Source organism: Diabrotica undecimpunctata, chromosome 7 (genome assembly GCF_040954645.1).
Source record: "Diabrotica undecimpunctata isolate CICGRU chromosome 7, icDiaUnde3, whole genome shotgun sequence".
Classification (NCBI taxonomy): domain Eukaryota; kingdom Metazoa; phylum Arthropoda; class Insecta; order Coleoptera; family Chrysomelidae; genus Diabrotica; species Diabrotica undecimpunctata.
In genome coordinates this window covers 142,852,123-142,873,036 of record NC_092809.1, presented here as the reverse complement: position 1 = coordinate 142,873,036, position 20,914 = coordinate 142,852,123, and the positions used below count along the sequence as shown (strand labels likewise).

Sequence of the window (20,914 nt, the reverse complement as noted above, 5' to 3'; positions counted from 1 at the left end):
TTTATCAACAGGCAACAATGCCACCATATATATATATATATATATATATATATATATATATATATATATATATATATATATATTATAAGTGTATAATATACCTAGCTTAGGTTGGTTGGTTGGCAACACTAGGTGTGAAGGCAGGGAGGTCAGACATCAGCTGTCAACAGGTTGACTAGGTAGGACAGAACATAGGTTATAAGATGAACACGTTGTAAATATACTTAATAAAATATAAAAGTTAATGTGTGTGTGTCATTACATGACCATAATAAACATAATACAATAAGTGCAAATAAATTGTTCTAGATTCTAATTACCACTCTGTAAATTCCTTCTTTTCCTTTTCTTTCCTAGGGATTACAGTGTCCAACTATGGAGAGCAAATAGATTAGCAAGATGCCTTAATAACACTATATAACTTAACAGACACATTAACTGTGAGATAAAATCAATAATGATATGAGATCAATAATGACGTACGCATTAGAAACAAGACCCGACAAAGCCAAAACACAGTGTTGGAAATAAGAAATAACAGAAATGAAAAAGAATTGAATGAAGAAGAAGAAGAATTGCGGATACAGGAGTCGTTAAGTTAGCAAGAAACAAATCACCAAGTGGTAGAAGTATTGGCCGACCGCATAAGAAACGGAGTGACAATCTTCCGTAGAGGCAACAACTCGCCAATGAACAAACAAAACTGCTTATATAAAGCAAGAACAAGACGAAAAAGAAATTCTTTCCTAGATGACGTCACGAACGACTTTGACATTAGGCGTCTAGATAGCATTACTTCGTGAACCCACGAAACGCTAGTTCTTAATTCGAATATTCAGACTATTCGACCGGTTAGGCATTGACGTATTTTAAATGCCAATCAATGAAATATTTTTACATAAATATAGTTTCCGAAAATATGAATGTGTGTGTGTTTATATTTATGACCTTGGTTTGCACCGTTTGGTCATAAAAATATGAATATCTGTATGCAATATGTCGGTTTTTTTTTGAGAATTAATTACAAGCACAATTTTTTTGTAATAGTTAATTGTCTGCTATCTGCTACATGTATACGAGAAACGGGTAGGTACTGAAAAAAGACCCTGAAAAGAAATATATAAATTTTATACTGGTAATCTTTGCTTTCATACATTTATTCGATCTTAAGAATTTTTCTGCATAACTGTCGAAAATATGAACCTACCTTCATTGTATACTCTTGTAAAAATTTTAATATTTGATTATTTTAAGGTTTGAAACATGCAAAAATAGAAAGTGTGACAGATACATCAGTGTTAATTTATACCGAACGTGCCTACAGCTTCACACATTCCACGATACCTAATGTTGCCATTAAAATCCGTTATCCTAAATAATTTTGTGCCGTCACGTTCTTTGGCAAATTGTAACAGCAAATAAGAATTTCTGTTATTACCGCATATTTGATTGTATTTCTTTGTTTTACATGCAAAACTGGAACAGATTGTAAGATTTAAAATATAGAGTAGATTATTTAGTTATACTGTATGATCAATACATTTTTTTCAGTTTTCAAATGTTACTTGTTTTACAGAATTGTTAAATAATTGTGTAAAACATTATTAAAAACAAATGACGGAGGGTGTGACAAAGAGATACATAGAAGGTTGACTATTGCTAGAACAGCTATGATGAAACTGGTAACAATTTGGAAAAATTCTAGCATAACAATGCACACAAAACTAAGGCTGGTAAGGGCACTCATTTTTCCCATAGCCACATATGCATCAGAAACGTGGACCTTAAAGAAAACGGATAAAAATAAACTAGACGCTTTTGAAATGTGGGTATACCGCCGCATATTAAGAATATCCTGGATTGATCATCGCACTTACGTATCGATATTAGAACAACTTAAAGTAAAGAATATATTGCTTAAATACAACAGAGATATTTGCAGTATTTTGGACACATTGCTAGAAGAACAGGTACGATGGAAAAAATGATCGTCGAGGATAGAGTTGAAGGAAAGAGACCTAGGGGAAGATCTCCAAGCCGTTGGGTAGATCAAACAAAAATATTGATTAACCAAGGGTTACATGAAGCCAAACAACTAGCCCAGGACAGGTAAGTATGGAAGGAAATCGTGAAAAAACTGTAAAGGCCTGATGGGGTCACCACATCCCAAAAGGGATTAGGACTGAGGAAGAGGATTAATAACAATATAAAATCGTCTGTTTAATAACGCCCGATATCATAATCAATTTAAAGTGACATTAAATAAATTAAAAGTCCATTTTAAGTATTAATTTCATTTTCGTAATACCTACTACGACCCAACAACGACGCCACTCAAAAGTTCACAGTGAAAGAATGAATTGTTTTGAATAATATGATGATTTATATTTCTTTGAAAGGTTTCCTTCCACAAAAAAAACAGTTATGTGTTTATTTGAACATATCGAACCTTTAATAAAACTTCGTAATAAAATATCATTAAAAAGTCAAGCCAACCAACATTAATGTTCTATTTTATATAGAGAAAATACTAATCAGACATATTTTTAGACTATTACACCAGTCATTAGTATAACAGTTATTTTTAACATTAATATTTTTGGCTTCTGGAAAAATGCAAATATAACTAGCTGAGTATATGGGTATATAGAGGGCAAGAGCTTCAAGAATTAAAAAATATATCAAATAAATAATAAAATACTATAAAGTTGAAGAAGAGTTTTATGCCATTCTATGATTTCCAAGATACACAGCTGTGGCTATTTGTACTTTAATACGAATTGGAATTCTTATGGAGGTGCAAATGCAGAAATATATCGTTCAGAAAAAGAATTTTTGCATGTCCAAAAAATAAGTGGCTAGCTTAAAAATTAGAAATATTGATGCAAAATGGCTGGGTTCTGTAGATAATTAAACAACATTTAATAATATTGGCATACAAAGATTTTTAGCTGAAGACTTTGTTGAGTTTGTACTATTTTTTATAGTTGTTAAGTGTGGTTACAGTTAAAAATCATATTTGATGACACGGTTAGACAAGATGCTAGAACATAAGCAAAAAATCTTTATAATGAATCTCCCATACGAACTAGGAATGATGTGGAAATGCAATACAACAGTATTTCATAACATCAACATAGAAAATGGAGTCTTATTTCCTGTAGATCATAATCTAATTCAACAATTTTTCTTCATTTCTAAGTGAAATTGAGGGAACATTATTGTGAATTATGTATTAGACAACATTTTGCAGAACTAGATTCATAATTTCTAAAAAAATATTTTCTATTAAACCAATTGTTTTGTTTTTGAGGTAATTTACAATGTATAAGTTTTACACCCTATTGAAGCTGGCAATGGGATAAGACAGGGAGATTCCATGAGTCCTCTATTGTTCAACCTGATTATAGATGAAATAATAAAAAAAAGTAAGAACTAAAAACGAATACCAAATGGGAGAAAAACAATAATCTGCTATGCAGACGACTCAATACTACTCTCTCAAAGTGAAGATGATTTACAACGTATGCTGCACCAATTTAATATAACCGCCAGAAAATTAAACATGTTAGTTTCCCCAAAAAAGACAAAATGCATGGTTACAACAGCAAATTTACTAAGATCTAAATTGGAGCTGGAAGGTTAGATAATAGAACAAGTGATGAAGTTTAAATATCAAGGCATCACATTATCTAGCTACGGAAAGCTCGAAACTGAAGTGGAAGATCAAGTGAATAGAGCAAACAGAGCCGCAGGCTGCCTAAATGAAACAATATGGAGAAATAAAAATATCGGGAAAGAAACTAAAGGCAGAATTTACAAAACAGTCATCGGAAAAATAATGACATACGTGGCAGAAGCAAGATCTGACACAGAGAATACAAAAGGGATGTTAGAAACAGCAGAGATGAAAACACTTCATGGTAAGACACTATGGGACAGAGCTAGAGGTACAGATATACGACGTAGATGCAAGGTGGAGAACATCAAGAACTGGGTAAGAAATAGTAGAGTAGAATGGACCAATCATATAAGCCGAATGACAACAAATAAAGGCAAAAAACAATGGAACGACAACATACTGGAGGCACATTGAAAAACAGACAGAGTCATATCTATATAAAAAGAAGAAGTTTTACACTTACTTTCATCTTTGTCAAGATAAATTTTATAGGATATTATGATGCTTATATTTCAGTAATTTGCATTTTTATAATTGTGCATTATATTAACCATAAATTTATTAGCTCAGCAATTTCTGTACTGCGTTCTTAAAATTTGTGTATATTAATTATATAATTATTATTCAATTTTTAATATTTTGCTTTTTAATTCTTGTTCCGTAATATCTTTTATTATTGGCCTTTCTATCTCTTCTTTGCCCTCTTATCGATCATTCTCTTCATTTATAACTTCCAGTTTTCGTTAATATTTGTTCTTGGTTTCTATATTTAATTGAATTATATTTGGATACTTCCTCAATAAGTAAAAGTTCCCCTTTTTGTGAATTTTAAAAAACTACTTCTTTTTGATAAATACATAATTAAGAACTGTTAACAATTTTACACAGAAATTAACATACAACAAGAAAAATAAAACAAAGTTATTTTGACAAAAGTAAAGCAAAATAATAGAAACACAATCACTAACCTACTAATTGAAACACAAAAGTTTACTTTTAATAATGAAAAGAGCTGTAGATATAGATAGATAGATATATATAAATATATATATCTATAATAGATATAAATATAAATTTTAAATAATTACAAAGTATAATATAAATCACTATAAAGTCATTACAAAAAAATGAAAACAATACACTAAAAATATTTAAAAGATTAAAATACATATAAAACGTACAATATGGACATCATAATATAATTAAAATAATATTAAATTTGGTTATGTTGCAGCTTGGGCATTCACAGGTACACTCTGGTAATATTCACCTAATGTATAAGGACACATGGTCACTAGGTACTCTTTGACTTGGTTTTTAAAAGCTGTAGTTGAATGAATGTTTTTAAATTTTTGAGGAAGTTGATTATACAGTAGTAAACCAGAGACAGTAGATGACTTCCTACTTATTTCTAAATGTCGATAGGGTACTACAAACTGTCTCTTATTTCCTGTGTTGTGTGAGTGAATATCACTGTTACATAAAAAAGTTCTTTTATTTTTATGAATTAGTATCAATAATTCCAAAATGTAAATTCCATACACTGTTAATATATTTAAATCTCTAAATAGGTTTTTACAAGACCAACCATACGGAACACCTGCAATACATCTGACAATACGCTTTTGGGCCTTAAAAACGTCCTTTATACTAGAAGAGCCACCCCAGACATTTATACCGTAACTCATTGTCGATTGTACCTCAGCAAAATAAAAAAGACGAAGGTGTTGCAGACTAAGTATTCTACCCAAATTTCTCAATTGATAACATTTAGAATTGAGTTTTTTACATACATTCCAACAATGAGTCTTAAAAGATAAATGAGAGTCGAAAGTCACTCCTAAAAACTTCACATCACTACAACTCAAAATACCCTCACCATTGATGTAAATACTTAAATTTGGTTTAGTAGAATTTGAACGAGATGTAAATGATAAAAATTTAGTTTTGTGAACATTAAACAGGAGCGACTGATTACTGGATAAATCAGAGAAGGTCTTCAGTGAGTTTGATATTTTATCTTGTAAAAAATTTATGTCTTTATCGCGATATAGCATTGTTGAGTCATCAGCATAAACTGATACAAATGCATCAGACATTACATTTGGTAGTTCATTAATATACAAAATAAATAATATCGGGCCAAATATGGAGCCTTGTGGTACCCCATTTTTTATTAACAATCGGATCAGACATTGAAATCTTGAAGTTATTTTTCACTCTAACTATTTGATGCCGGTCTTTCAGATAGGAACCAAACCAACTTATGGGCAACTCCCCTAACACCATATCTGTACAATCTATCGAGGAGTACATCGTGTTGCACACAATCAAAAGCACGACTGAGGTCACAAAAAATGGCAGTTGGATTTTCACTGTTTTCAATAGAGATTAAGACTTCCTCATAGAAACTGTTAATGGCTGTGGAAGTAGAAAATTTATTTCGAAATCCATGTTGATGCTTTGTGATAATTTGGTTGATATCTAAAAATAATAAAAGTTGTTTTAGCATTGCATATTCAATAATCTTAGATATCACAGATAGAACAGACAATGGTCGAAAATTTGATATTAATTCAGGATCACCTTGTTTTAATACCGGTGAAATGATAGAAGTTTTCAGCAAACTGGGAAAAACACCAGCATTAAAAGAAGCATTTATAATGTGAGCAAGTGGTGTCAAAATCTGAGACGTAATTTTCTTAATTACTATACCTGATATTTCATCAAAACCACACGATGGTTTGTTTTTAATTTTATATTTTATTATGTCTAAGATATCTTCCTCTGTTACATAGGATATGAACAAACTATTTTGATTAAAATCGTTGGAATGCTGAAAATTTAAATCTGATTGAATTATTTTACTAATTATATCTATTGGTGCATCTATAAAGTAATCATTAAATTTGTTACATATTATATCTGAATCTGTAATCCTAGTATCATATATTTTTAGACAGATATTTTTGTGATTTTTTTGTTTTCCATTAAGTTCATTTATAACAGCCCATGTGGTTTTGTTTTTGTTAGAGGATTCAGAGATCTTGTTAAAATAAAACTGACCCTTTGTGGCCTCAACAAGAACTTTGTGCTGATATTTTTTTTGCCTGTATAGAGTTTTTAGGTCAGGGTATGCCTTACTCAAAATATACAAATCCTTCAGACTTTCTGAAGAAGATTTTACTTCTTGTGTGACCCATGTTTTTTTTATTTGGTTTTGGTAATGTTTGGTTTTTCTAATAGGACAACTAATATTGAAATAGAACTGTAATTTATCATGAAAGGCATTATATTTACTCTCAACATCAGTTGCATGATAAACATCTTGCCATGTTTCTTTACTCAAGAGATTGTTGAATGCATCTATAGCGCCTTCATGTGTTACTCTGAAAGTATTTAGAACTGATGTCATAGTTAGATTAATAAAATTCAACCTCAATAGGAATATATCGTGATCCGATTCAGTATTTACATTTACAGTACCTATACAATCATCACAATTTGTATATACCTGATCCAAAATATTTCCGCATGTGGAAGTCGACCTTGTAGGTGTAAAGTTTCTGGGTGACATACCATAAGATGCTAGAAGACCAGAAAATATGTGTGAATTATTTAGTGTCATGGAATTTACATTAAAATCGCCTGTTAAAAATAAGAATTGATTTGGTTTAAAATTTGAATTTAAAATAAGATTAAGTTTTTCATAAAATACATCAAATTTACCTTTAGGAGATCTGTAGCAAACTAAAATTGTGTGTTGATTTAAATTATAATGCCACTTCAGCCCAAATCCCTCAATGTCTTTTTCAACACAGTACTGATCGAGTAAAATGGAACTAACCTTCATATCATTCCTTGCCCAAATTGCAACGCCACCACATTTATATTGGGATCTACTAAAAGAATTTACAATATTAAAATTTGGAAAACTATAATGAATCACCTCGCCATCAGCTGACCACGTCTCAGTCATACAAAGAAATTTTAAGTCAGACTCCTTATAATCAGCAAATAAACAATCCATTTTAAATTGATTTAGTCCCTGAATATTTGACAGTAGGAGATCGTACTCATCCGTTCCTTTTTCCTGTTTAAAAGTCATTTGTTTATAATTCACTTTATTTGCGTATGTGTTGGACGCTTCATAAAAAACCTACTTACATAGGAGCCTACTGGCCATAGTTTTGGGTCCATCGCTTTACCGAAATTTTGTTCAAAAATTGAAACTTTAAAAGATGAATATATGTTGGGATGCTTAGCCATTAACGACGTACATATTACTTCTGGAAAGTGTTTTTCTAACATCTTCTTCTTCTTCTTTCTTCATCTTCTTAAGATATTATGAAACTGGTTGTGACTCTAAAGTATACTTTGGTCTAAAATGAACATCAATTAAGGTTTAGTTTAATAATTTCGTATAAATATAATGTCGGAGTTTTACAATTATCAGTTCAAAAATTCTCTTAAACTGTGAAAAAAAGAGTTATTAGTAAAACATTTTAAGTTGAACTTCTATATTTATACTTTGGAAGAGATTTCTAAATCAGTACATATTAAATATAGCTTTTTACCAAATAGTAGGCGCAGTAAACAATTGGAACAGTTCATTTACGTGACGAGGGGTAATTGTTATACAACATGTAAACTTTTTCAATTTTAAATCGGTAAACTAATTTTTCGAAACCAAATTCAGATTTTTGCTTTAATCTGTGCTTTCTAAGAATTGCAAGGCAAAACAGACGTTGATAAAGATGTTATTAGAGACATGGGGAATCTAAAATTATTGCATTCCACACCATATCTCCTCAACTAAGCAAAAATCCTTAGCGAATTGGTTTCTAGTACTCATAAAGTGCATTCCGGAATAAGAGGAAAAAGACAGTTAAGATTTGATTTCACGTATAGTGCGTCTATATATCCGTTTATACATATTTCACCCTAAAAGGGATCATCAGAACGACTATTCACAGAAAATAAATCTTTCCTGTCTAGCCGTTCTGATGATCCCTTTTAGGGTGAAATACGTATAAGCGGATATACAGACGCACTATACGTAAAATCAAATCTTAACTGTCTTTTTTTTTATTCCGGTATACTTTTTATGAGTACTAGAAACCAATTCGCTAAGGATTTTTGCTTAGTTGAGGAGATATGTTGTGGAAGGCAATTTTAGATTCCCCATGTCTCTAATAACATCTTTATCAAAGTCTGTTTTGCCTTGCAATTCTTAGAAGGCACAGATTAAAGCAGAAATCTGAATTTGGTTTCGAAAAATTAGTTTACGGATTTATTATCAGAATTCGCTATTTGCGTCCATACGAAGCCATGTTAGAGTTGCTTCTCAAGACAGGAAAGATTTATTTTTACGTTCAGAGCGTCTATGAATAGCCGTTCTGATGATCTCTTTTAGGGTGAAATACGAATAAGCGGATATACAGACGCACTATACGTGAAATCAAATCTGTCTTTTTCCTTTTTTCAATATCTATAAAATAATAATTACTTTAATTTATTTTTATTTAAATTTTAAAAATACAGAAAATATAGTATGAAGTTTCGCGCTAGTCTACAGTACCGGCTACTGTACTACTTTTTTTCTTTCTAATATAATCTGCAATTTTTCGTCAAACCAGTCATTCCTTATTGTTCTCTCTTGTTGACTTTCCATGCCTAGAACTTCTTCAGCTGCTTTTTTTTATATTTCTGCACTCTTCCCACTCCTTATTTATTTTTTCATGTTTTAGTGTATTTTCTAGTTTGATGTTTATATTTTCTTTATGTACTCCATTTTTGTTCGCATCTTTGAGTCCTTCTACGTTGGTAGTGTTCATGTTTAGAACCTCTCTCCTTTTTATGTTTAAAATTATGGCTCTTACCCAGCTTTCGACAATCTAATGATCCGAATCCGCATTTGCTCCTTTCCTGGTGCGGGCTTTTATTATATTCGATTTTGGTGTCTTGAGTCTGCAATAACATTATTATGATCAATTTTATTTTAAAAGCGTCTGGTAATTTCCAAGGCCTTTATGTATATCTGTTAGGGCGAAGTATGTGCTGGCAATCACCAATCACAAGTGATCTTGCTAGGTCAGGGGTCAGCAACCTGCTTCTCATGCTGCTCTTTTGATGTGAAGCTGCGGCTCTTTAGTTCCACACGCAAATATTATTTATTTTACCAAAAAAAAGTTTTAAAAAGGCTTCTAAATCGATCAACGATGATTAAACACCGATCCTCTCAGTCACTTACACTCGCTTCCCACCGCACCCCTCCACCGTGACACGCGACGTCACTGTCGTCAAAAAGTACAGACTGCGTAATGATAACCACGTTCTAACAAGTCCGGGAAGATATAGCGCATGCCGTGCAAAAATGCCTTGAAGACAATGAGATCGATTTAAATAAAATCGTTTCAGTAGCAACTGATGGAGCCAGAAGTATGACAGGAAAAAATAAAGGGGCTATAGCAATTCTTCAAAGCAAATTAAATCACGAAACTCTTACGTTTCTCTGCATAATACACCAAGAATCGCTTTGTGCCCAAACATTTCCAGCCGAAATAGTTGAGATCATGAATTTGGTGATCAAGATTGTTAATAGCATCTAGTTAAAAGCACTCTACCATCACCAGTTTAAAGAATTCTTAAACGAAATGGTATTCTTCATAATAAAGTGCGATGACTTTCCAAAGGTAAGGTGTTAAAACGTTTTGCTTTGTGATTGAATGAAATAAATACATTCCTAAATGAAAAAGGCATCATTCACCTAGAATTAAGGAACGACAAATGGTTGCAAAAATTTTACCTTATGGTGGATATTAAAACAGCGAAATTAAATAAGCTGAATCTAAAACTGCAAGGAAAGGGAAACCCAGCCTATGTTTTGGTGGAAGAATTGGTTTGTTTTGAAGACAAATTAATTCTTTTTGCAGAAGATATTCAGAGCGGCAAGTTACTTCATTTTCAATTTCTAAAGCAATATCGCAATAAAACCAGTGCAACTGTTGACACGAATTACTTCAGCAGAGTTACCAAAAAAATTAAAGATGAATTTCCTGGCAGATTTGAACAATTCAAAACCAACAAAACTACTTTAGCATTCGAATTCGAATTCGATTTTCATTCGATTTTACATTCATAGTAAATCCTCTCAACACAAATAGTAACGAAATTCACGTTGAGCCATTTGGAATTCATACTGGATCTTTAGAAATGCAATTGATCGATTTAAAAAGTTAAGCTTTATGGAGTGGAAAATTTACAGAATTGAAAAGAAAGTTGGAAGAGTTGGAAGTCCAGAAATGTATGTACGTAACGCAAAAAAGTGGACAGCTTTGAAAAAAATGCCGCGAATTGAGGGACTTCGACGCATGGAATAGTCTTCCAGATTGCTACAGTGAGGTGAAGAAGTTGGCATTTGGAGTACTACATATTCTTGCGAGCAAGCGTTCTCTTGCATGAATATAATTAAAAGTAAACTAGGAAGCCAACTAACAAATGAAAATTTAGAGTCGTGTTTGAAACTTAAAACAACAAGTTATGAGCCAGATTTATCCAAACTTTCTAAAACTATGCAAAGCCAACGCTCCCATTGAGATTATTTGCTCAACTGTTTGTTATTGAAGTGCAAGTTAGTGTTATAACTGTAGACTTCGGCAAATATGCAAATAAAAATGTAGAAAATATGCGCATAAATATGCACGTGTTTACCCGAAAATATGCAAATATTTTACAAAATATGCATACAAATAAATAAAAAAATCGTAAAATAGTAACAATTTTATTTAAAAAAAAAAGTGTACATAACTAAATATTTCCTACTATTCATTAAGATTTACATTTATTTTAAGTAACTACATCATTTTTAAGTATGAATAAACTTATTTAGAATTATGGTAACAATAAATGACCAAGTGGTGTTCAAAATTTTCTAACAAAAACTTGTGGCTTCTGTCTGAGTACATATATTTATATATGGAAAAACTTCGTTCAACATCAACTGATGTAACGGGAGCATTTTTCAAACTAACCAAAACATTTGGTTCTAAATTAATTGTTTCCGAAATATTTCCAGCTAGAACACTGACTACTTCAGAAAGAATATGGTAACCTTTATTTTTTTCCATAGTAGCTTCAAATTTTTTTAAAATATCTTTTCCAATATTACCTCTAACGTTCCGACAACATGACGCAAATTCTTTTATTAATGCTGTACTTTCGAACAATGACAGTTTTGGTTATTCTAACTGAGTAATTGTTTTTTGAACAAAACTAAAATTTGATTTTATAAATAAAAGTTCTTGTTGAAGCAAGTTACTCTGAAAAGTTTGTTTAGAATCCAAAAGAGATTGGGAACTTTCATCTGTTAACGTATCAATTATGTTCTTTATTTTAACAAAATGATCTGCATAAAAATTAGCTGCTTCTAACCATGTTCCCCATCGCGTTAAAATAGGTTGTGGTGGAAGAGGAATGTTAGGTAGCATTTCTTTATAAAGTTGAATTCTTATAGGAGATTTAAGAAATACTTTTTTGACACTGGATATCATGGTATTTACAAGAGGAAACTTTTTTCGTATTTCCTCTGCAACTCTGTTTAATCCATGCGCTACACAAGTAACATATATTAAATCTGGGAAAAATATTTTTAAATTTTGTCCTGCTTTCACCATATAAGGAGCAGCATCCGATAAAATAAGCAGTAATTTATTAGAAGGAATAGTTGTCGGAAGAAAAAAAATTGCTAATGTTTCTTGTATAAAACGCGAAATTGTTAAAGCATTTGTTTTCTTAAGTTGCTGGCATGAAATAAGATGAGATTTTGGTAAGGTATCTTCTTTAAGAACACCAATCAATAAATCAGCAATATACTTTCCTGAGGAATCAGTGGTTTCGTCTACAGATATGTAAAAATAATTATCTGCAATTTCTTCCTTAATATTAATTAACACCGACGAGTATAGCCCGTTCACATTATTTCTTCTTAGAAACCGATCACTTGGAACATTAAGTTTGCAATATTTTTTTAGAAACGAACTAAAATTTACATTTGCTAATTTTGAAAGCGGTATGTTTGCAGACACTAATGCGCGACACAAGTCTTCATTAAAAGTTTCTTGATCATCTAATTTTTTTGAAGTAGATTGGAAACATTTAGCCATTGAAGTTTGATGTTTTCCTCCTATTTTTCCTTTTTTTGCAATGTGTGAAGCAGTTCTCACATGTTGGTCTATCTGAAATTTCTTCTCACATGCTATCTATAAATAAAAATAAAAACCTTTATTTTAACCCAACCTTTAAAATATAAAAATATACAATGTGTTTTTGGTTAATCAAATAACTGGTTTGGAAAAAAAAAACACTCGCTAAGTGTTTTAAATGCAGTATTAATCCACAAATTAGTTTTTGTTACTAACCATTAGTACATCATATAAATTATTTTAAAATTCAACAAAAGTTTTTTTTTTGTTAATTCAATTACAATAAAAATAATTGTGTTTTAGAATAGCTGACTTCATAAAAAAAGTAAAGGTGAAAATTTTTTCTAAATAGGTACACACCATTGTATTGTACCATGGACAATTTTTTCTCACTAAAGGAAGCTATTTTTCATTTAAAAACAACCTACGAGTACTAAATTTCAAGTAAATACGTTTATTGGTTTTAAAGTTATTGTTGTTATTAACTAAAAGAATTTAATTTTTTTTAATTTTAACACCCTGTATCTCGAAAAGTAAATAAGTTTGACCCCTCATTAACTATATCGTTTTGTTCAATTTTTCGAGAAGTATCTACAGTCAAACGTTGTAAGTGTCATTTGGAAACACTCTGTATGTATGAAATATTAGATATTTAATAGAAAATATTAGATACTTACAATTTTGCCACAGACTGAACAGTAGATTTTTCCCATATCCATAGACAGCTCTTTATAAGGTTTAATCCAAGTTGAAGCACTGGTTGTTTTAGGCATTATAAAATCACAATCTTCCTTTTTGTTACGCACAACGAGTGTTTACGCTTTGAATATCAAAACAAAAATGATTTACAAATCTGAGCATCAAATTAGAAATGTTTAGGTACCTAATTCAATAAACTGGGAGATTTTGGAAAATCCCTAAATTAGGAACAAAACTATTAGCCGTTTACCTGCTGTTAAGATACAATAAATTGTAGATAGATTTGGGGATTAGATCATAAAATGCAAATGAGCGAACCCTTAGCGATTATCCAATAACTGAATGCCTCAGTGACCGAGACTTTCTAAGAATGTTGAGGGCTACTTAAATTGATCTTCTTTGAAATTGTAAATGTTTTGTACCTGTAGAGATTACGTACTTAGATTATTTCTTGATTAAAATGACTACAAAATTTTATACAAGAATTGAAATAAATTGGTATGTTTAAAAATTTTCAAATACAGTATAAAAATCTGAACTTTTATGCACTTTATGCAAACTTTTATACAAATATGCCAAAATATGAAATATTTACATAAAATATGCACAATATGCAAAATATGCAATATGCATATTTGCCGAAGTCTAGTTATAAGTGAATATTTAGTTGTTTTAAATTTTTTACTTCAATAAATGAAATGTATGAAAATATGTATGTGAAAAACCTTAATTTTTTTTTATCAAAGAACTTTATTTATGCGAGTACTATTTATTGCTATTATGCTATTGTTATTTGGTTGCTAGTGGAGACTCTGCTCACCTATTGTGGGTCGAAATTGCTATTCTCTACGAACTTTTGCGTTTAGGTCTCCATAGAGGCTTGCTCATTTGCATTTTATGTTGTATTATACGCGAGATTTGTCGGTGTAGTCATATTATTTTTATACATTTTTATATTTATAATTTTACTGCTGTAAAGACATTCCTGTAAAAGACCCTTATAATATCATCATCATGAATTTCTATATTAAGTATAGTGCTAAATATTATTACATAAAACCGCACAGATTAAATTATCTCCCGATTTGACTTTACTATTTACAAACTAATTAAAAATCTGGCGTTTTTTCCATAAAATCACGCGTTCACTTTCTCTTGTTTATTTTATCTCCTAGTTGTTATTCTCGTCACGTTATTCAAAGTTTATAGCCATATAAAATGTACCTCAAATGTTGTTTATGATGGTTTTGTATGCATCTGTGGTAGTTGACAATAATTACCTATGTATTTGGAACTCGTTATTTAGACACTTTATCAAAAAAACATTAAAATAAATTAAAATCCCTTGGATTATGTTTATAAAACACCACTATCTTCCTAATTATCTGTTTTGTTGTGCATTTATACATAAATAACACAATTCTAAATGACATTATTAACATAATAAAAGACTTACGGATATCACGATTGGGGTTTTAATGGTATTGTTAAAAACGCTAATAATATGCAATTTTTTATACCAATGATCATGCATATTATTTATATAAAGTGCAGTTTTATTTAACACAAAGAATATAAATATGTATATATATATATATATATATATATATATATATATATATATATATATATATATATATACATATATATATGTATATATATATATATATATATATATATATATATATATATATATATATATATATATATATATATATATACAGTGATGAGTGTCTTACCACCCGGCTTTTTAACGTAAGAGATAGAAAACACAGTTACCTTGTGAAATAAAAAGAGATGAAACTCGTAGAGGTGAGAAATAATCGGAAAAACCTATAATTTATATTACATTACATTACCACTATCGACAGTCTCACACCTTTAGACGTTAGATTCGAGCTAAATCACCTCGGTCATAATTATTATGAGTAACGTCGAATGTGTGACGTATTTCCATTTTTTAATTTCGCATAAAGTAAAAACTGATTGACCACAATAAAGCAAAAATGTGAATAAAATAATTTAATTAATAGTGATTATTTAATCTAAAGTTTTAAATTATTAACCAAGAATAATTTCTACTATGATTTGAAGAGTTTCATACACTCTTGTCACGAAATAATTATAAATCCTTCGTGGATTAGTGGTAAGAATTCGACATTGCGATACAGACATCGCAGACGATTAGAGTTTAAAACCCACATGTTTTTTTTTTTTTTTTTTTTTTTTTTTTTTTTTTTTTTTTTTTTTTTTTTTTTTTTTTAATAATTATTAAATTTATGCAAAGATCGTTTTGAATCACTAAAAAACTAATTTTACAAAAATAAAAAAATATCCGTGGCCACTAATCAATCGATTAGGAAAAGTCGTACTGAGATATTCACTGACGATGCGAGAATTATGTGCAGGACAACCATCGTGTTGAAACCATATGGAATCGAAAGGTATTGGTAAATTTACAAAGGGCTGAGACAATTTCATTTTGCAGAAGTTCCAAGTATTTCCGCTCAGTCAACATACCGTTTATAAAAAATGGACCAATGACATGATTCCCTATTATGCCTCCCCAAACATTTACTTTTCGAAGACGCTGGGTACGAGCGACATAAATCTGACGAGGATTTCCTCGAAAACAAAAATTTTACCCTTCTGCGAGAATTGAACCCCAGTCTTCTTATCAATAGACAACGTCTCTAACTATTACGCCAACTAAACATACAACAATTGTTTTCGGACTGAACATACCTATTTAGTTTAGTCAAATATTTCAGTTGAGTTATTTTTGTTATTAAATAAACTTAAAGATTTATAATTTAAAATCGCTACTAATTAATGTTTTTTACTATAATATATCTTAATATATTTAATCATTTATTCTAACATCAGAAATTATTAAAATAAAATATTTTCGAGGTCATCCGTATAGTTATGACTGAAGTCAAATAGACACGTCTAATAACTAGCCTTATCTCGTACTATCTCACAACTTAATGGGTCTTCTATCCTTTCCGCTATTTTGCCGGGTGGTAAGACACTCATCACTGTATATGAATATAAGTATATACTACTATATTTAATGGAAATAAACCATAATTTTATTTGAAAAGATGTGTATTTGGCGTTTTTATCCTAAGTTTAAATCTAAACGTTAATTACTAAACGCCATTTTGAATTAAAATAATTGTAGTTTATACCCATTAAATATTGTACATAATATAGGCATACTAAAAGAAAATAGTTTCAGAACCATTAAAATTATGCTTCCCAAATCTTTTTGTTGACGCACGTTAACGTTGATTAAAAACTTAATTAATATATCATAAAATTTTCTTCAAAAATGATTACTTTTAATCGAAAGGAAATTTTCTGAAATATTAATACCTCATTCACTATTTAAATGTTGATGACCTATGTTCGATAAGAAACGCACATTAGATTGTTTTTAAAATAATTCTGTAATGATAAATACGTTATGAAACTTGTCACGATAGTAGAATGAACAGTGGATAAACAGAATTGAATCTTATTCACCTACTTACTTGGCAGTAATCGAAAAATTGGTAAACCAACTCATAAAATAGTCCTGTTTCTTAAATACAAATCTCTATAATTTCCCAAAATTCTTAGAAAGACTCCTATGCATCTTTTTTATCTATAACTTAAGGAAAAGCCTAACATTTAATATCATATTTCTTCTCCTTCAAGTTCCTTTTCCCTTTTGAAGTAGAGTTTGGCTGTCATCAGTGATCACAGCAATTTGAACTGTGCACACAGCTGCACTAATTAGTTAAATGTGGCTGCAATCAAATATTCTTCCTTCCTTCCTACTATGGCAAATTTTTCTCGATCACGTCCAAATTTTTTCCATTTTCTTTTTTGATGTAGTTGAACATATACTTGATGTCTTGCAGATTATTACATACACTATTATCTGCATATCTGATATTATTGTTTCCTGTTTACTTTTATGCAACATGTTTGGTCTTGTAACAAACTTTTGACATGGGTGGACAGTGAGGGTGCCCAGAAGTTGGATATAACTTTGGGTAACGTAAAAATTGACACACGGGGATGTTTAGTCTTGGAACTAAATAATAAGTATTCACTTCAAAATTACCTTGGTCATTATTATATCATGATATGCAGTTATGAGGATTGTGGCACCGACGGTGGAAAACTTGAAGAGAGTCAATAAAGAAGCGTTGGAAGGAAGCAAGATAGCTCACCGTGATGTCAAGAGGATGCCATACTGGTGGAATGCGGACATCGAGGCACTGTGAAATGAATGTATAGCAATAAAAAGGCGTTTAACGAGGCCAAGGGGCAGAGCGGGGATCAACCCTGAGGTCATCGAGGAAGAGTACCGCGCAAGGAAAAGGGAACTTTACAGGAAAATCCGTACAGAAAAATGGAGGCTATGGAAAGAGCTATGTGAAAAGCTGGATGAGCACATCTGGGGTCAGGGATACAGGATCGCCATGAAGAAGTTTCATGCGTATTCTCCTTATCCTGCCTATGGATAAGAAACTCGAGTTAACACGAGAGATCTTTCCGGACGGCAGATGGTAAGGGGTATGGAAGGACGAGGGAGCTGAGCGGACCGTACCCTTGACTATGGATGAATTTGTCGTCGAGACATTGGGCTCACTCAAGACCTGCAGGTCCCCCGGACTGGATCAGATACCATCTGGGTCTAGGACGAACGGAACCTGCGTGGTTTCTAGAACTAGAATTAGCTCCATCTGTCCATCAAATTTGGTTTTTGTAAAGGGAAAAGCACGATTGATGCAATAGTGAGTGTACTCGAGGCACTGCGCAACAGAAGGGATGAACACCGCTGGGCGACCCTGCTAATGTTCGATGTTAGGAATGCATTCAATACGCTGCAGTGGAACGACATAATAGAGGTAATGGAGGAAAGAAAATGTCCTTTTTTACCCCTGATAAATTTGGTGGCGGAGTATCTGTTCGAGGGAAGGATTATGGCGCAGAAGGACACGATCGTCGAGGAGGGTCTGGTTTATCAGGTAGGCGTTCAGCGTAGACTCGGCGACCATAGACCGTTTTTAAGTACTTCGAGAACTATCGCCAGAAGTACGAAGAACGAATCTTGCACTAAGGTCAGTCAGGCGGCGTCCTGGACTAAGATGTCTTTTGAAGATTTCAGACCCCCTCCCTTAGGCGGAACAGGTAGAAAACGAATTGAAGAGCGACAGTAATTAAAACATCCTGGAAGCGGCACTTCACTAATATAAACAGACTCTTGAAGTTTGTTTAGTCTTATATTTTAAAATGTAAAAAGATAGAAACTATATCGATTTTCAATTATTGACAGGTAGAAAAATACAAGGCAATAAAAAAAACAAACGCTCTTATGATCACTGATACTGACACATTTAGGTAGGCATTTCTTTGTTGATGCATATTTAGATTGAGAAGTAGGTTAAGTTCAAATAGAATTTCTCGTGTTCCTAAAGCGTTGTATTAACCAAACTGTGTATAATCGAGGCTTTCTTCGTATTTCGTCAATTTGGTCATATATCATTCATTAGGAGCTCATTCATCAGGGCATAAGACTGATGAGTTTTTAATCGCTGCAGTATTAAGATCTATGTATTTTGTCGGCGGTTTAAATGTAGCTGATATTTTCGACCCTTTTGTCTGCCATTCTTTTTTTATTTAGTATCCATTTTTTTATATCCTATACACTTCATTTTGTTGTTAACTCGTCACTTCTTATTGGAACTCCCAGTATATTTACTGTAATTCGTCTGAGCATTCTCATTTCTGCTGTTTCCAGTACTCTCTGTGCTCTGGCTGTATCGAGTCTGGCTGTGTCGAGAAACCACATATAGGGGGAAAGCCACATACCGAAAATTTTTAGTTGTTTCAGTTTCCCAAGAGGTTATTTCAGCAAGACTTTTAAAAAGTGTGTGTCAAATTAAAGTGAACATGGAATGAAAATGGTATATCGTTTATCATGTCTAAAGTACACAGCAAAAGTCTGTCTCTACGCATCCTACAATCTGTTTACTAGACTTAAGAAAATAGGAAATGTATCTTAAAAATCATAAAAAAATTAAATAAATAAAGATTAGATATCAGAGTCTCTCTTATAAACAGATAAGAGCTAAATTTTGCATAAATGGACAAATATATATCTGTGCAAATCTCACCGGATAAGCATAAATAACTTATTATTAATAATTTTAAATAAGTACTTTCTGAATATCAATATTAACCAGTATCTTTCTTTTCAGTTGAAATAACGTGCAAATGATGCTAATTGCTGTGATATTTTCCATATTCGTTCAACTCTGCTCGTCCGAAATACACAGGGGTGGTATTTTGTACCCCAGAAATACAGAGACTCGTCAAGTGATCTCATTAGATGGACTTTGGAATTTCTTAGTTCCGAATGTGACCAACCCTTTTGTCGGTTTTGAGAACCATTGGTATAGAAGGAGTCTTAAAGAGGTAAGAAACAATAAATTTTTTTATTTATTTGTCTAACCATGATGGAAATTGGGGAAGGAAAATCCTGCGAAAAATGTTAGTTTCACTAAAAAGTAAAGATTCAGTTAGTTGGGATAATGCTAAAAAGTAGAATAAGATGGGAACAAAAGTAAAACATGTAATTGAAAAAAAAAAACTAAAACAAGAAGGTATTACACTTGGGAGTGCCGACAGGAATGAAAACATCTCAAATTTCGTTGAAATTATAAGTATTAAGTTAAGATAAATAAAATTAATAATTGTTTATAAATATTAATTAGATGTAAATATTTATTATTTCAAATGTGATTATATAAAATTAATATCAGTCTTTTTACATTAAAACCGTTGTTCTTTCATTTGCTATGTCACATACGAGGACTCGATCAGTTATTTATTTTGTACTCAGTCAGAGGCCTTCTTCAAATCAAAATCAGAATTTGTCTTATAGTAAATCTGTTGTCATCCTTATTATTTCGTATGTAACTATATCTTCATTAATAACGAATATATTGACAGCAATACTGATAGTCCAAGATGAAGATAGTCTGTAAAGACTGGTCCACAGATTTAACATAAGATCAAAAGAATTTAATACGACAATCTGATCTTAGAAAACTAAAACAATAGTAATTAGCAAAGAACCCGAGAGACGCAAAATAGAAATTGATGGCATCAGTATTGAATAAGTAGCTAATGGAAATAAAATACCTTGGAATTACACTGTCCAGCTATGGAGATCTGGACAAAAAAGTGAAAGATCAAGTACAAAAAGCAAATAGACTGGCAGGATGCCTTAATAACACTATATAGCGAAACAGACACATTAACACTG

At 31.4% G+C, this 20,914-nt stretch overlaps 1 protein-coding gene across 1 annotated transcript in view; it reads left to right on the top strand.

Annotated features, from left to right (window-relative positions):
* Positions 1–20,914, top strand: part of LOC140445953 (beta-glucuronidase-like) — a 53,287-nt gene that overhangs the window by 9,559 nt on the left and 22,814 nt on the right. Inside the window, exon 2 of the mRNA XM_072538409.1 lies at positions 19,845–20,061. Within this exon, the coding sequence (XP_072394510.1) occupies positions 19,861–20,061 (201 nt within the window). The 5' untranslated portion in view covers positions 19,845–19,860. The remainder of the gene's footprint in view (positions 1–19,844; positions 20,062–20,914) is intronic.